General features: G+C 47.4%; 1 protein-coding gene across 1 annotated transcript in view; it reads left to right on the top strand.

Annotated features, from left to right (window-relative positions):
- Window positions 1–11,341, top strand: part of PLEKHO2 (pleckstrin homology domain containing, family O member 2) — a 53,268-nt gene extending 41,927 nt beyond the window's left edge. The window contains exons 4-6 of the mRNA XM_009321536.1: window positions 2,845–2,949; window positions 5,509–5,607; window positions 8,422–11,341. Of these exons, the coding sequence (XP_009319811.1) occupies window positions 2,845–2,949; window positions 5,509–5,607; window positions 8,422–9,660 (1,443 nt within the window). The 3' untranslated portion in view covers window positions 9,661–11,341. The remainder of the gene's footprint in view (window positions 1–2,844; window positions 2,950–5,508; window positions 5,608–8,421) is intronic.
- Window positions 11,342–12,074: the final 733 nt, after the last annotated feature.

Here is a 12,074-nt window from a genome sequence, read left to right as displayed (position 1 = left end):
CTTGGTGTCTGCGGATATTGTTCTAAAAAGGAGAAAAAAGTTCTCAAACAAAGATAACTGCGTGTACTGGGAGGAACCTGCTGTGAGCCTTGATGCTGCCCCTCTATGTCACAGCCCCAGGGACTTGTGCAAGCAGGGAGCGGGGCTGCAGCGGGTGTGTCTGACATTGCCCGTGCTGCCTCATCGCAGGGAGCAGGGTCCCACACGGAGTACTGCTTGTCCTCCCCTGCCCAGCCCATCGGGAAACTGGAGGGCTCCTTCTGCTGATGCCTTGGGAGCATCTTTCCATGAGTCCCTTTCCCCCACCATCCATTGTGTCTGCGTTCGGTGGCCGCGGCGGTTGGTCAGTGTTACGTTGTGCAGCAGAGGGTTGCATGCCAGAGGGACATCTCAGCTTCTCATTAATGATGAACCATCCCCCCGAGCCTTCACTCTGCTCTGCCGCAGGGTTACTGACACCAGTGCTTAGTCACAGGCTCAGCTCCGGGAGGCCGGAGGCTTTTGTCGAGAATGAGGCACAGAAAGTGGCATTAGAAGAGGAAGCCTGAAGTGAGGCAGGAATTCTTCCCTTGAACAACATGTACAGAGATTTCTAAACCCTGGTGCAGGCTGCCAGGTCTTTGCCAGGCAGTGCAGCAGCTCAGCTGCTCACAAGTAGAGCTTTCTCATAAGCTTTTATAATCACAAAGCTTTGGGGCAAAATCATTTCCAAACAAAAAAAGTTTTTAAGCACACACAAAAACAGGTCTGCTTGGACTAAAACAAAATCTGGCTGTCACTCTGTTTTGGAGCCTTGCTTTCCCTTAGGTTCCCTGCTTAGCATGGCCTTTCTGCGCCCCAGACAAAGGGCTCTTTTTGCAGCGGGCTGTGGTTCAGGCCCTAACCTCTCCTCTGAGCTCTCAGGAAGACATGTGGTCCTGTCACCTTATGTGCAAACTAATCAAACAAATAATCTTTCCCCAAATTGCTTCTTAACTCCCTGCTTGCCATGCTGGTTGTGAGGGTCTGGCACTTTGTCGCTGTGATGTGCAGATGTAAAACCACAGCATTGAAGCGAGGAATAAATGCAGAAGGGGAGGGCAGTCGGTTTCTAGCCTATCAGCAAGAGTGGGTGTAAGGAGATCAGGCTTTAGTTCTGCAGAATTCCTGATGGTACCTTCAGAAGTTGCTGAGACCCAAAACAGTTGCTGCTTTGTTGTGCCATAAACAAAACAGGGAGCTGCTAAGAGCATTCGACTGTCAGTCACCGTTAGCTTTGTCACCCTCATTTTATATAGTCACTGTTTTATATAGACACTGCTGTGATTTCAGAATGTGGGGCCTCATTTACGAACAGACTGGTACTACAAGTGCTCTTGAAGGCAATGGGAAGGTGCAGAATACCTATAGGATGTTAAATACCCGAAAAAACTATTCCAAATGAGACCCCACTAGTATGTGTTTTGGATGAGCCTCTCTGTATCTCACCTCCCCAGCTGTAAGAGGTGGATAATTGCAGTTGCTCTGAAAAGTAATTTGTGAAGCCCCCAGATATTGTAGTGATAAGCAGCAAAGAAGAGATTGTCGGGGGAGTCAGTAATTCTGTTTTCAGGGCAGGGCTTGAGCAGAGTGCAATCAATAAGACATATTGACCCATGAGGATAAAACACACGATGGGATAGCTCAGTAAGAAGTGCCACCCCTGTCATTAGGGATGGTCCTAGGAGGAACATGCACAGCAGGCTGCCCCGGCAACACTGGGATTGTCTAATTTTTAAGTGCTTGATTTTGCAACTTTGATGATGTTCTTTAGCACAAGAGCATTTCTGTGTGCCTGTGCAGTGCGGATTAGGGCACCGCATGGAGCTGTTTGGATCCAAGCCAGTCTGCCATAAAGCCACCTGTAACGTGAAGGTGATATTTCTCTCACCTGAAGTGTACTTTGGAGCAAAGCTACATAATACTGGTGAGGCACTCAGAGAGCACAGCAGTGAAATAAATAACACCCTACCTATTGTTCCTGATGCGGTCAAGAAGAGATTCGAAACACTGAGCACAGCCATGGGACTGCCCTGGAGGGAGGGGGGAGCTAGCTGAAGGGAGGACAGGCCACACAATCACCCATCGCTCCCTCCTTATTTGTGTCGCGTGCTTCTTGCCAGCTCCCTCTTGTATGGCCAACTCTTCCCATCTTCTTAGGACAGCTGTTCAAGCCCCAGAAATTATATGTCTGTAGCATTCACTGCTGTATTTCTTCATTTGCAAACAGAAAAAGATATGGTTAATTTTTTCACTTACATTGCCCTTATGCCTCATCACGTCCGTGCTCAGCTGAATCGGGGTTAGTGCAGCCAAGGTCAGAGCCCCAGATTCCTGTATCAGTTCTGTTCTGCAGAGCCGCAGGAACAGGGAAGCAGGCAGAGCCCGCTGCATGCAGCCTTCCCGTTGCTTGCAGCCTTGGGGGGAAGTTGGAGATAAAGTACTTTATTGCATCTGAACCAGCACAAAATGACTTGGACCTTCAGCCTGACTCTCTGTGCACAGTGTGGCCATTTGCTGTACAACTCGCCACTGCTCTAAGAGCTATTCTGAGCGTTTTGCAGCAGGAGGAAACTCTTACTTTCTTACTACTTTAGTTACTAGTTGCAAAAATAAAACTACAGCAACAAGCTGTTCAGCATAACAAAATCCTGTTCATGAGAGCTATGAAGTGAAGTACTTGCCAGAGCACAAAGGAATCTGTAGTTTAAACACAGTCTGGAACTGGATGTTATATAGAAACTGAAGTGATACATAGAGAGCAGAGAGTTACCTCTGTTCCTGGCAAGGAATGCTTAGGCAAAAATTGTCTCTCTGCTCTTGCAGGTTCATGATATCAAATTTCAAGCTCCAACTTTGGAAGAAAAGGAATCATGGATAAAAGCTCTTAATGAAGGGATCAATAGAGGCAAAAACAAAGTATTTGATGAGGTAAGAGGAACAGTTTTCAAACTCCTGTATTTCTGTGTCGATTCTCATCCACTGCTTTTTTAGATAAAAGCAGAACTTGCCTGAGCCCCCGTGTTCCCTGTCCTTCCTGCATGCCAGCCATGATCGAAGGAAAGAGAAAGATGGTATTCAAGGCAAACCAGGTCTCATCCCCGCAGGCTGGGAGCTTTTAGCCACTTCAGTTCCCAGCCCAAGAAGGGAGAACATGTAGAGAGCCGTTTGCACCATCCTACGTCTTGCCGCTTTTCCCTTTCTTCTGGCCAGGGTTAGATGCAGGGAGGCAGGGACAGCTGGTTGAGTAGACGGTGTGCCGGAGGGATGGTCTGTGCTGCTAAGAGCTAACATCTCATCAGGAGGCCCATGGGACACAAGAGCTCACCCAAATCAGTGTGAGATGGTCTGGTGGCTTCAGTGGGTTTGGGATCAGGGAATGCAGGGGTGTTCCCCTCTCCCAGTGGAAGCGGCTGGTGCAGAGAAGCAGCTGCAGCACTGAGTTGTGTAGAGCTGGGGCTCCAGCCTGGAGAGACCTGTCTTCCCCACGCTGCCATGATCCGCAGCACCAAGCAGCCTGGAAACGGAGGCATTTGGTTAGGACATAGCCCAGTCTTCAAGACTGGAAAAATCTGAAGTGACTCAGTCCACCAGCTATTCCACCTGCAGTCTGGAGAGAAGTCTGGTGGAAAGTTACTCCGTGGCCCCAGCCAAACCTGCCTGCCTCTCAGCTGGCCCCAGCACACCTGCACTCCCAAATTCTCCAAGGGTGAAAATTGCACATCCTAGAGCCTGACTAACCTTGCCCTGCTCCCTGTTAGCTTGTAAATCAGTCCTGAACTAAACCAAAGGAGCTGTATCTATTCTGCAGTTGTTTCAGTAACTGAAAGGAAGTGCACAAAACCACCATCACAGGAATGACTCAAGAAGAAATGGGCAGGGTAACGAGGGGACGAAGCAATCGGCAAGATCTGTTTGGCAAAGGAAACTGAAGCAATGAGTAAATTTTTGAGAAAAGGACTAAGTGCTGCAGATACGGTACTAGAGATGCAAACTCTGAGAGCTTGGGCTTTGCTTTTCTTCAGCAGAGGGCAAAAGCAGGAGGAGAGGCTGGAACATGCTCCTTTTTTGCCAAGGCAAATGGCACTTAGTGTCAGGTTTTTGCTGGTAGTGGGGTGTAGCGTTTCCTTGGGCCCTTGGACCAAGTGGGAAGCAGCACGTGGAATTTAAGGGACCAGCTGGGACCAGCAGCAGCCTGGAAAGATAAAACCCAGCAGCAGAGAGCTTAGCAGCCAGGTCTACTCTCATGTTTCAGCAGGTGGGAGATGCAATGTCCTGTAATGCAATGCTGCTCAGCCCTTGCTGGAGCGAGGAGCTGGCTGGGAGCTGCTTGGAGCGGCATGGCATGTGGCTCTCCGGTGGGCAGTGAACTCTGCACACCCCCGCGGCAGCACAGTAAGGTGGGATCTCAGGTCACCTCCCTGCCCCGTGGCCTGGGTTATCCTCCTTATGAGGACCCGGGTTCTCAGAGGGAGCCAGCCTCTAATTCTCATTCATTCCAGTAAGGATCAGACTTCAGATTTAAAGTGTTTCCGCACAGGCCAGGCACAAGCTAACTGGTCAAACCCTCAGCTGGCTTGGATTAGCTGTTCTCCGCTGAAAGAGCTGTAAAACCACTCTGCCATATCAGCCAGGGACTGGGACCCATTTTTCCCTTTAAATCCCTATTTCACCCTCTCCAGCTTTCCTGTTGTACAAACTTGTGGCCAGCAAACCGAGGACACGCTGATGTTTCACCATCCCCGGTCACTGGTGCTGCCCCTCTGCATGGAGCAGTCTCCAGCCATCAGCCATCGCAGCACGGGTGGGTGGGTGGTCACAGAGCCAGCACAGAGAAATACCTGCCAGGGGGCTGGGACCTCCCTCCCCACATGCGGGAGGCAGTGGATTTCTCATCTGATTCCAGGAAATAAATGTATTAATTCAGCTAGAGTTGCAGTTAATCCAGGTCACTGCTCACACTTTCTCTTCAGCATCCTGCAGTCATTAGAGCTGTAGAAGGGAAGGCCTGTAACGAAGCGCTGTTGATACAGTTCACAGTCAGGTCACGGTTATTAATGAGCTTTCACCTCTAAGATGGCAACAGCAATTTTGGTGCTGTGCTGTGCCACATGCAGGAGCCGGTCCAAGTCCAGGCTGCAGTGAGGACAACAAAGCTGCCTTGTGTCCTTCCTTCCCTGCCCTTTAGGTAGAGGGGAGGTTAGCCATCGCAAACCTCTGAAGGTGGATGCTTTGCTTTGGAGTGTCTTTTAGATAAACATGGCTCAGTATAGGACAGATACCTTAAATATCCATCACGTACATTCAGGGCTTTGCATGCAGGCTGTAACTAAGGTCTGAGGCAAAGACTGTAGTGGTGAAATATTCAAACCCCTCCTGGATCCAAATGCTCCATCTCTTCATATGTGACAGTGAGAACTTTATAGACGTATCTTGAGAAATTAATGACCCTCTTCCATTTTTCTTTCCCTCCTCTTCTCCCTTTTAAAGGTGAAAGTAGACGAGAGCCTTTCCTTGGACCATGTAACACGGGACAGAGTGAAAATGACCCACGGTCGCAGGCCACCGACGAGAAGTCACCTAAAGGAGGTAAATGCACCCCCCTGGGGTGAGCCATCTCCCCAGCTGGGATCACCAAGAGCTGCTTCTTCCACTTAGGTACAAAACCCCAGGAAAAACCCCAGGTACAGAGACCCCAGAGAAAGCTGACAGGGGAAACAGCTTCCTCCGGGAAAGATTGCGCCAGCACCTCTCTAACGAAGCTCCAGGTTCCCATAGATCTGTAGTTGCTGCAACACGTTATGATATATTTAGCTTTCCATAACTCACGAGCTGCTTCACCGTCTGGTGAGAGCCATTATAGTTTCACTTTAATCAGAAGAGACCGAAGCTCCTATATTTATTTTCTAAGAAGTGATGATTTTGTAGCCACAGTGGTCTAAAGGTAGAAGAACTGCACAGTCTGTGGGGAGAAGCTGTATTTTTTATTAAGCTAACTGGAAAAAGCAGACAAGCTTTCAAGCTTACAAGCCCTTCCTTAGGTCTGAAACAAAACACATTATTCTCCCAGGCAGTTTTATGGACTAGCCTGTCTACTCCTAACTGATTTTCTGGATCTGTCACTTAAAAAAAAAAAAAAAAAAAGAAAAAACACCACAAAATAAACCTACAGTTTATTTCTATGGGAGAGGTTCTTACTAATGCTTGATTCCTGTGATTTATGAAAAAGTTGCCACAGACAGATTGATATTTTAGCAGAGCATTAATCTCAACCAAGAAGGTTTTTAAAGCAAACCTTCTTTCTTCAAACTTCCAAGACTCTGACTTAATGTGTCTCTCAGATGACCCTCGTGCAGCAAATGAGATGCCCCGAGACTTTTTACTTTGCACAGAAATGGAGGACGAGTGTATCTTCTAGAGAAATGCATGGGAATGAATCACAGATTCCCATCCACTCCTCCAGAAAACTGCAGAAGAAAACATGACAAAAGTCACAGCAGCAATGAAGTGTGGATTCTCTGTTGCCTAATATGGGTTCAGGAAGGTAGGAAGCCCTTCCCTAGGCACTGAAAAGATCTCTCTCCCCTAGTCATCTCACTAAATTCACAAGATGATACCTCTGAGGTTAATACCTGTAAGACCTCTCACCTTCAGCCAAATTCAGGTGAAACTGGCTTACAAATTCAGAAGCAGGAAGGAGGGGAAAGGGAGGGGATAGAGCCTGCAGAAAGATGTGTATCACGGCTGCCGGCTGCAATATCGTGAAGGAAATGGGATGAACGATGATCTTCAGTGTCAAAGCAGGCCAGGTGAAGACAGGTCAGGGCCAAGCTGCCAGGATGCAGCTTGCCTCCATCTCTCTGATGGGCTGGAAAGGCAAAGAGAGACTTTAACTAAACTCCCTGCACTTCAGGAGTCTGGCCCTGGCTGCAGCTATGCCTTCGTGTGGTTTTGCATTCCCTCACACAGGAACTGTCACCGCATTTCTCCCTCTGGGGCACTGAGCTTACACACTGCAATGTCTTTACTAAGTCCATCCTTTTTAGGACACCTCCCCCCCCAGCTAGAGTGATTTGCACACAGCCTGTGGTTTGAAGGAGGTTTAACCAGTTGAGGCTTGGCCCCGGTGAGACAGGGATGACATCACATTGGAGGAAGCAAGCAGAAGGCAACGGCATTACAATAGTATCCGTGGCCAAGCGATCTAAAGATCAACTTGTTTTATATGTTCAAGTAAAAATATGACAGTCCCAAAAGCAGAAAGCAGGTGTGCTTTGGGTAGGCACGTTGTAAATGAAGGGGGTAGAGGGATCCAGCTACCACAGGATAAAGAATTAAAATATGGCAGAGCTGACCGCTTAACACCGACAGGAAAACCAAGAAATAAGGTTATCGTGGAACAGGCTTTGAGACGTTCTTCTCAAAGGAAGTAGCAAAATAAGTTCTGTGCTTTTGTCCTAATTCGTGACTGCTTATGTTTATGGGCTTTGATATTCTTGTACAAGTTGCTGCAGTATCAGGCAGAAAATAACTCGGAAGCAAAACGCTCATGACGTTCACAGAATGTGTTGGTCTGGGGAAAAAGCGGGGCTATGCAGGGGGGTGGAATGCTTCACTCGATGCTTTCAAGATTTGCTGCAATGTACGTGACGACCCAACTTTCTTCTTTGTTGGGTGAAATGTTTGGGACTCGTGATTATCATAGCTCATTAAATTTTAGCATAGCAGATCACATTGGGTTTCACTTATCAGATTAACGCTGGTAGAGCTGGCTACTGCTGTTGGAGGGTAGCACAGGGTGATGCAGCATGGAAGAAGCGCAAGCTCCATAGATTGCTCTTGAGCTATAGAAACAGCTGCTCTTAAGAGCACCATTTTTGTTATCAGTCAGATTCTTCTTGCAGTTTTGACAGATGTAAGTATAAACGGGGTGGATGTGTGAAGCAGCAAACCCCTTGCTTGCCAAGCTGGTTGTGAGGGTCTTGCACTTTAACTTGAAGTTAGAGCATGGAGCACAGGACTGATGATGGGATAGATATTGAAAAAGTTCTCGCTTGTATTTCAGGCTGCCAAGTGGGTTTCACTTATCAGATTAACGCTGGTAGAGCTGGCTACTGCTGTTGGAGGGTAGCACAGGGTGATGCAGCATGGAAGAAGCGCAAGCTCCATAGATTGCTCTTGAGCTATAGAAACAGCTGCTCTTAAGAGCACCATTTCTGTTATCAGTCAGATTCTTCTTGCAGTTTTGACAGATTTAAGTATAAACGGGGTGGATGTGTGAAGCAGCAACCCCTTGCTTGCCAAGCTGGTTGTGAGGGTCTTGCACTTTAACTTGAAGTTAGAGCATGGAGCACAGGACTGATGATGGGATAGATATTGAAAAAGTTCTCGCTTGTATTTCAGGCTGCCAAGTCTACATCAGATGGTATCCTGCGACTAGACCTGGATATAGTAGGCAATGGACCGCCAAGCTTCGATTCCACTATCAGCGAAAGTGACAATGTGCCACCTCAGAAAGAAACTCCAAAGCCCCCTATGCCACCTACAAAACCCACGGGCACAAAAGAAAACCAAGATGCAGAGAACAATGTTCCTGACCAGGAACATAAAAAACCTCTGTCTCCTCCGTTGCCTCCAGATAAGAAGCTTAAGGAAGGCATAGCATCAAAGGACAACGTAAATGCCAAGGAAGAGGACTCTGTAAGTCCAGAGGAGAACGTGGAAGGGTCCCAAGCACCAAGTGAGGAGAACAGAGAGAACCTCATTGAGGTCAGCAACAGGGGCATAGCAAAAGCTCCAATTCCTCTTCCTAAGAGCGTGCCAGACAAGCTAAAAGTACCTTGGGACCAACCAGTCCCTGAGCCTAAAAACACAGAAGACTTGAAATCAGCAGGAGATAGTAGCAAAGACAACCTTGCTGAGATTGCCGCTGCAGATGTTACAAAGCCTCCTGTTCCTCCTAAGGTTCTGTCAGAAAAAATGCTAGCCACAATGAACTCCAGCCACGGTGACCTGGAAGCTGGGGTTTGGGAAGACCTGGAGTCTGGCAGCTCCAAGCCCCCGGTGAATGGGATCTCAGCCAGCGAGGTAGCAGAGTCCACATCCCCAACAGTTGAAACTGAAGAAGGAAATAGGAGAACCTCTGCCGAGAAGGAACAGCAAACTTCAGCAGAAGAGACAGAGACTTCCTTAGCTACAGAAACAGGCCATGAGAGTGTAAAAGCAGCTATTGAGAAGAAAGCGTCTGTAGAAAGCACTTCAGGTCTCAAACTTCGCAGTTCTTCTTTGGGAGACTTGCTGTCTGATTCCAAAAATACACAGAGAGCACTTCCAGGCCAAGGCTTCCCCAAGGATTCCCATCACTGCTTAGCTAAAATGGAGGAGAAAGTTGCTAATGAAAGGGAAAAGGCAGAAAAACTTCTGCAGAAGGTTTTACGTGAAGGGTTGGAACAGGCCCAGGAAGGGAATGGACCCCCAGTGATGGCAGAGACATTGCTCAATGAGGCAGTAGAACAACTTCGGCAAGCTACACAAGTTTTGCAAGAAATTAAAGGTCTTGGAGAACTGAAAAAAGAAGCAACACAGAAACAGAAAGAAAAGCAAAAGGATCTAGTGACTCTTTATAGGAGAAGTGCTCCCTGACATACTCTTCAAAGAGACTTCTTTCTCAAAATCAAAGCTAAACATTTGCCATTTATGATTTGTACCATTGCTAGGCCAGTGTTTAAAAGGTGGTGTTCTGCTGTGCATGCACCATGTTTATGGGACAGAATTGAGCTTTCAGTTATAGCATCTTTCTATCTTTCTTCATGCTGTACATACCAGTCCAGTTCTAATCCTCTTAGCACAGCAGAAGGTTACAGGACATTGAACGGTTTCAAAAATGTGAATGCTCTTTAAGGACTCTGTCCAAAATCTTTTCCATGGATCAGGCCTTAAAAATTACTGCTAATCAAACCAAGCCAGATTTTTGAAAGGAGCAGATTCTAGCAAAAGCCCCTGTCTATCTGTATTTACAGACAAGCAGATACCAGATTACACTGGCACCTATCTGGTTTTCCCAGTTAAATCATTTAAGGATAAATGTAGTCAGTGTTTGTTCACTTGCTGGCAAGGTTTCCCAGACCACCTGGCCAGTGACATCAAGGAATGTAAAGATAAATGGTTTAATCTTCTCCAAAGATACTCATAAAACCACATCCACAGTTAAAAAGTGACCTCACACAGAGGCAAACAAAACTGGCCAACTCCTAACTACAAGTAATGTCCTCAGATCTGGAGCAGCTGTACAAAGGCACTCTTCTGAGCCTGGCTGTGCAGAGCTTTAGGTGTGCTAAGCACTGCGTAAGTGAACGCAAGTCTCAACGCATCATTGCCAGGCAAGTATTAATTGTTCCTGTTTCATTAATAGGGAAATTGAGGCAAAGAGCAGGTTACACTTGGCCTTTGAAGGAGTGTCTTCTAGCAGCACGACACATTGATTATTGAGGACCATACCTATCTGGTAACTCTGAATCCCCTCATCATCGTTGGGAACAATTAGCCAGGCATTTGGAAAACTTGTGTCCAGGAGATCACCAGGAGCCTCCTAGGAGAGCTGTCAGTAAGAAGCTTTAGGGATGTGTGTTCCCTTAGCTGTAGGCTCGCTCTCTGTGTTGTCTTGGGATGTTAACTGACAGGAGCGTGCACATCAGGCAGCGCGTCTGGATGAGATCCCTCTTCCTATTTAACACGTCCCTACCTGCTGTGTCCTGGCTAGCCTGAGCACCGTGGTTTGGCACAGACGTCTGTAATTGGAGTACGTGGTGGGAAAGGCATTTTGCACGCACAACTTTGGGGCTGGTCCCAGTGGCTTAAGTATATTAAAATAAAAATGCATCGCTACAGAAGGGTCTGAGGAAGACATTGCAGAAGGCTCTGGCACAATTCCCACAGCTTCCCTGCCCACCTGCTGAAAGCAACCGCAGTTCCTGTGGTCTTTAGTGATTACAGCTGTGATAAAATCATGTCTTTGCACTGCTGCTGTATAGCCCCATACCTGAGCTGGGTCCCCTCCCCTATTCTCTATAGGTGCTCTGAGGAGAATCGTATGAGAGCCCGAAGGGCTTCTTTGCTTGAGCCAGACTCTGGAAGCACGAAAAAGGGCAATCTTCCCAGTCTGGTTTTAAGGAGTGACACGCTACCTAAGCTCTTTTCTCTCGTTTGCCAGCACTGCCCTCTTAGCTCACCCATTTCTTTTTTTTCTGTTCTTTTATAATTTCCCAGGTTCCACAAGGCTGCAATGGGCTGCAAACACCCCCCATAGCAGCAGCCCAGAAAAGCTTCATCTGCGCCTCTTCTTAGGCTAGGCAGTGGCGCTTCTTGGCGCTTCAGGTCTGAGCACAGAAATGTTGCCTTTGGGCTTCCAAATATCCTGTTTTTCACCACCCAGAGCCACCAAGACAGGTAGTGACTAGAACTGATGTTTCTGCCTCTTTTGATTAAAGCAGCCTTGGTTTCAGTGGTCTGTCCCCCTCTCAAGACAGCCATAGACATTGCATGGGAATTCACTTGTTACTCTCTCACGTGGGAAGTTCTACACAGTCAAACACTCAGGGCTCAGGTGCCAAAAAGCTTTACTTTGAGACAAAAAGATTCCTACGTCCCAAGCCCACTCCCAGGCACATAGCCTGGAGCAAACTCTGGATCTGTGTCATTTGCTGCTGTAGATTCAATGTGAACCATGGATCTTGTTTGCCTTTCCAGACATACTTAGGACAAGGGCTAATAACACAGACAATATTCAGTGCCTATCTGCTATCTAAATGTATTTTTCTGCATGTGCACTTTTGTTTACCAAACACTGTGTGGTATGAATGTGAGCTGTCAGAACCTGGTGTGCACTGGAAGTCGAGGGACATCAGCTTCAGAGAGCAGTCAGGCTTTTGCAAGATGCAGTTCTGTAACAAGAGATAAATTAGGTGGGGAAAAAGCAGTTCACGCTAACTGGAAGACACACAAACCAGGGCAAACTCTGGGTACAGGTTCATATCGCAAAGCAGAAGCCAGTTCTAAAC

The sequence above is a fragment of the Pygoscelis adeliae genome, unplaced genomic scaffold, assembly GCF_000699105.1.
Source record: "Pygoscelis adeliae isolate BGI_AS28 unplaced genomic scaffold, ASM69910v1 Scaffold13, whole genome shotgun sequence".
Taxonomy (NCBI): Eukaryota; Metazoa; Chordata; class Aves; order Sphenisciformes; family Spheniscidae; genus Pygoscelis; species Pygoscelis adeliae.
This window is presented reverse-complemented; position numbering and strand designations above follow the sequence as displayed.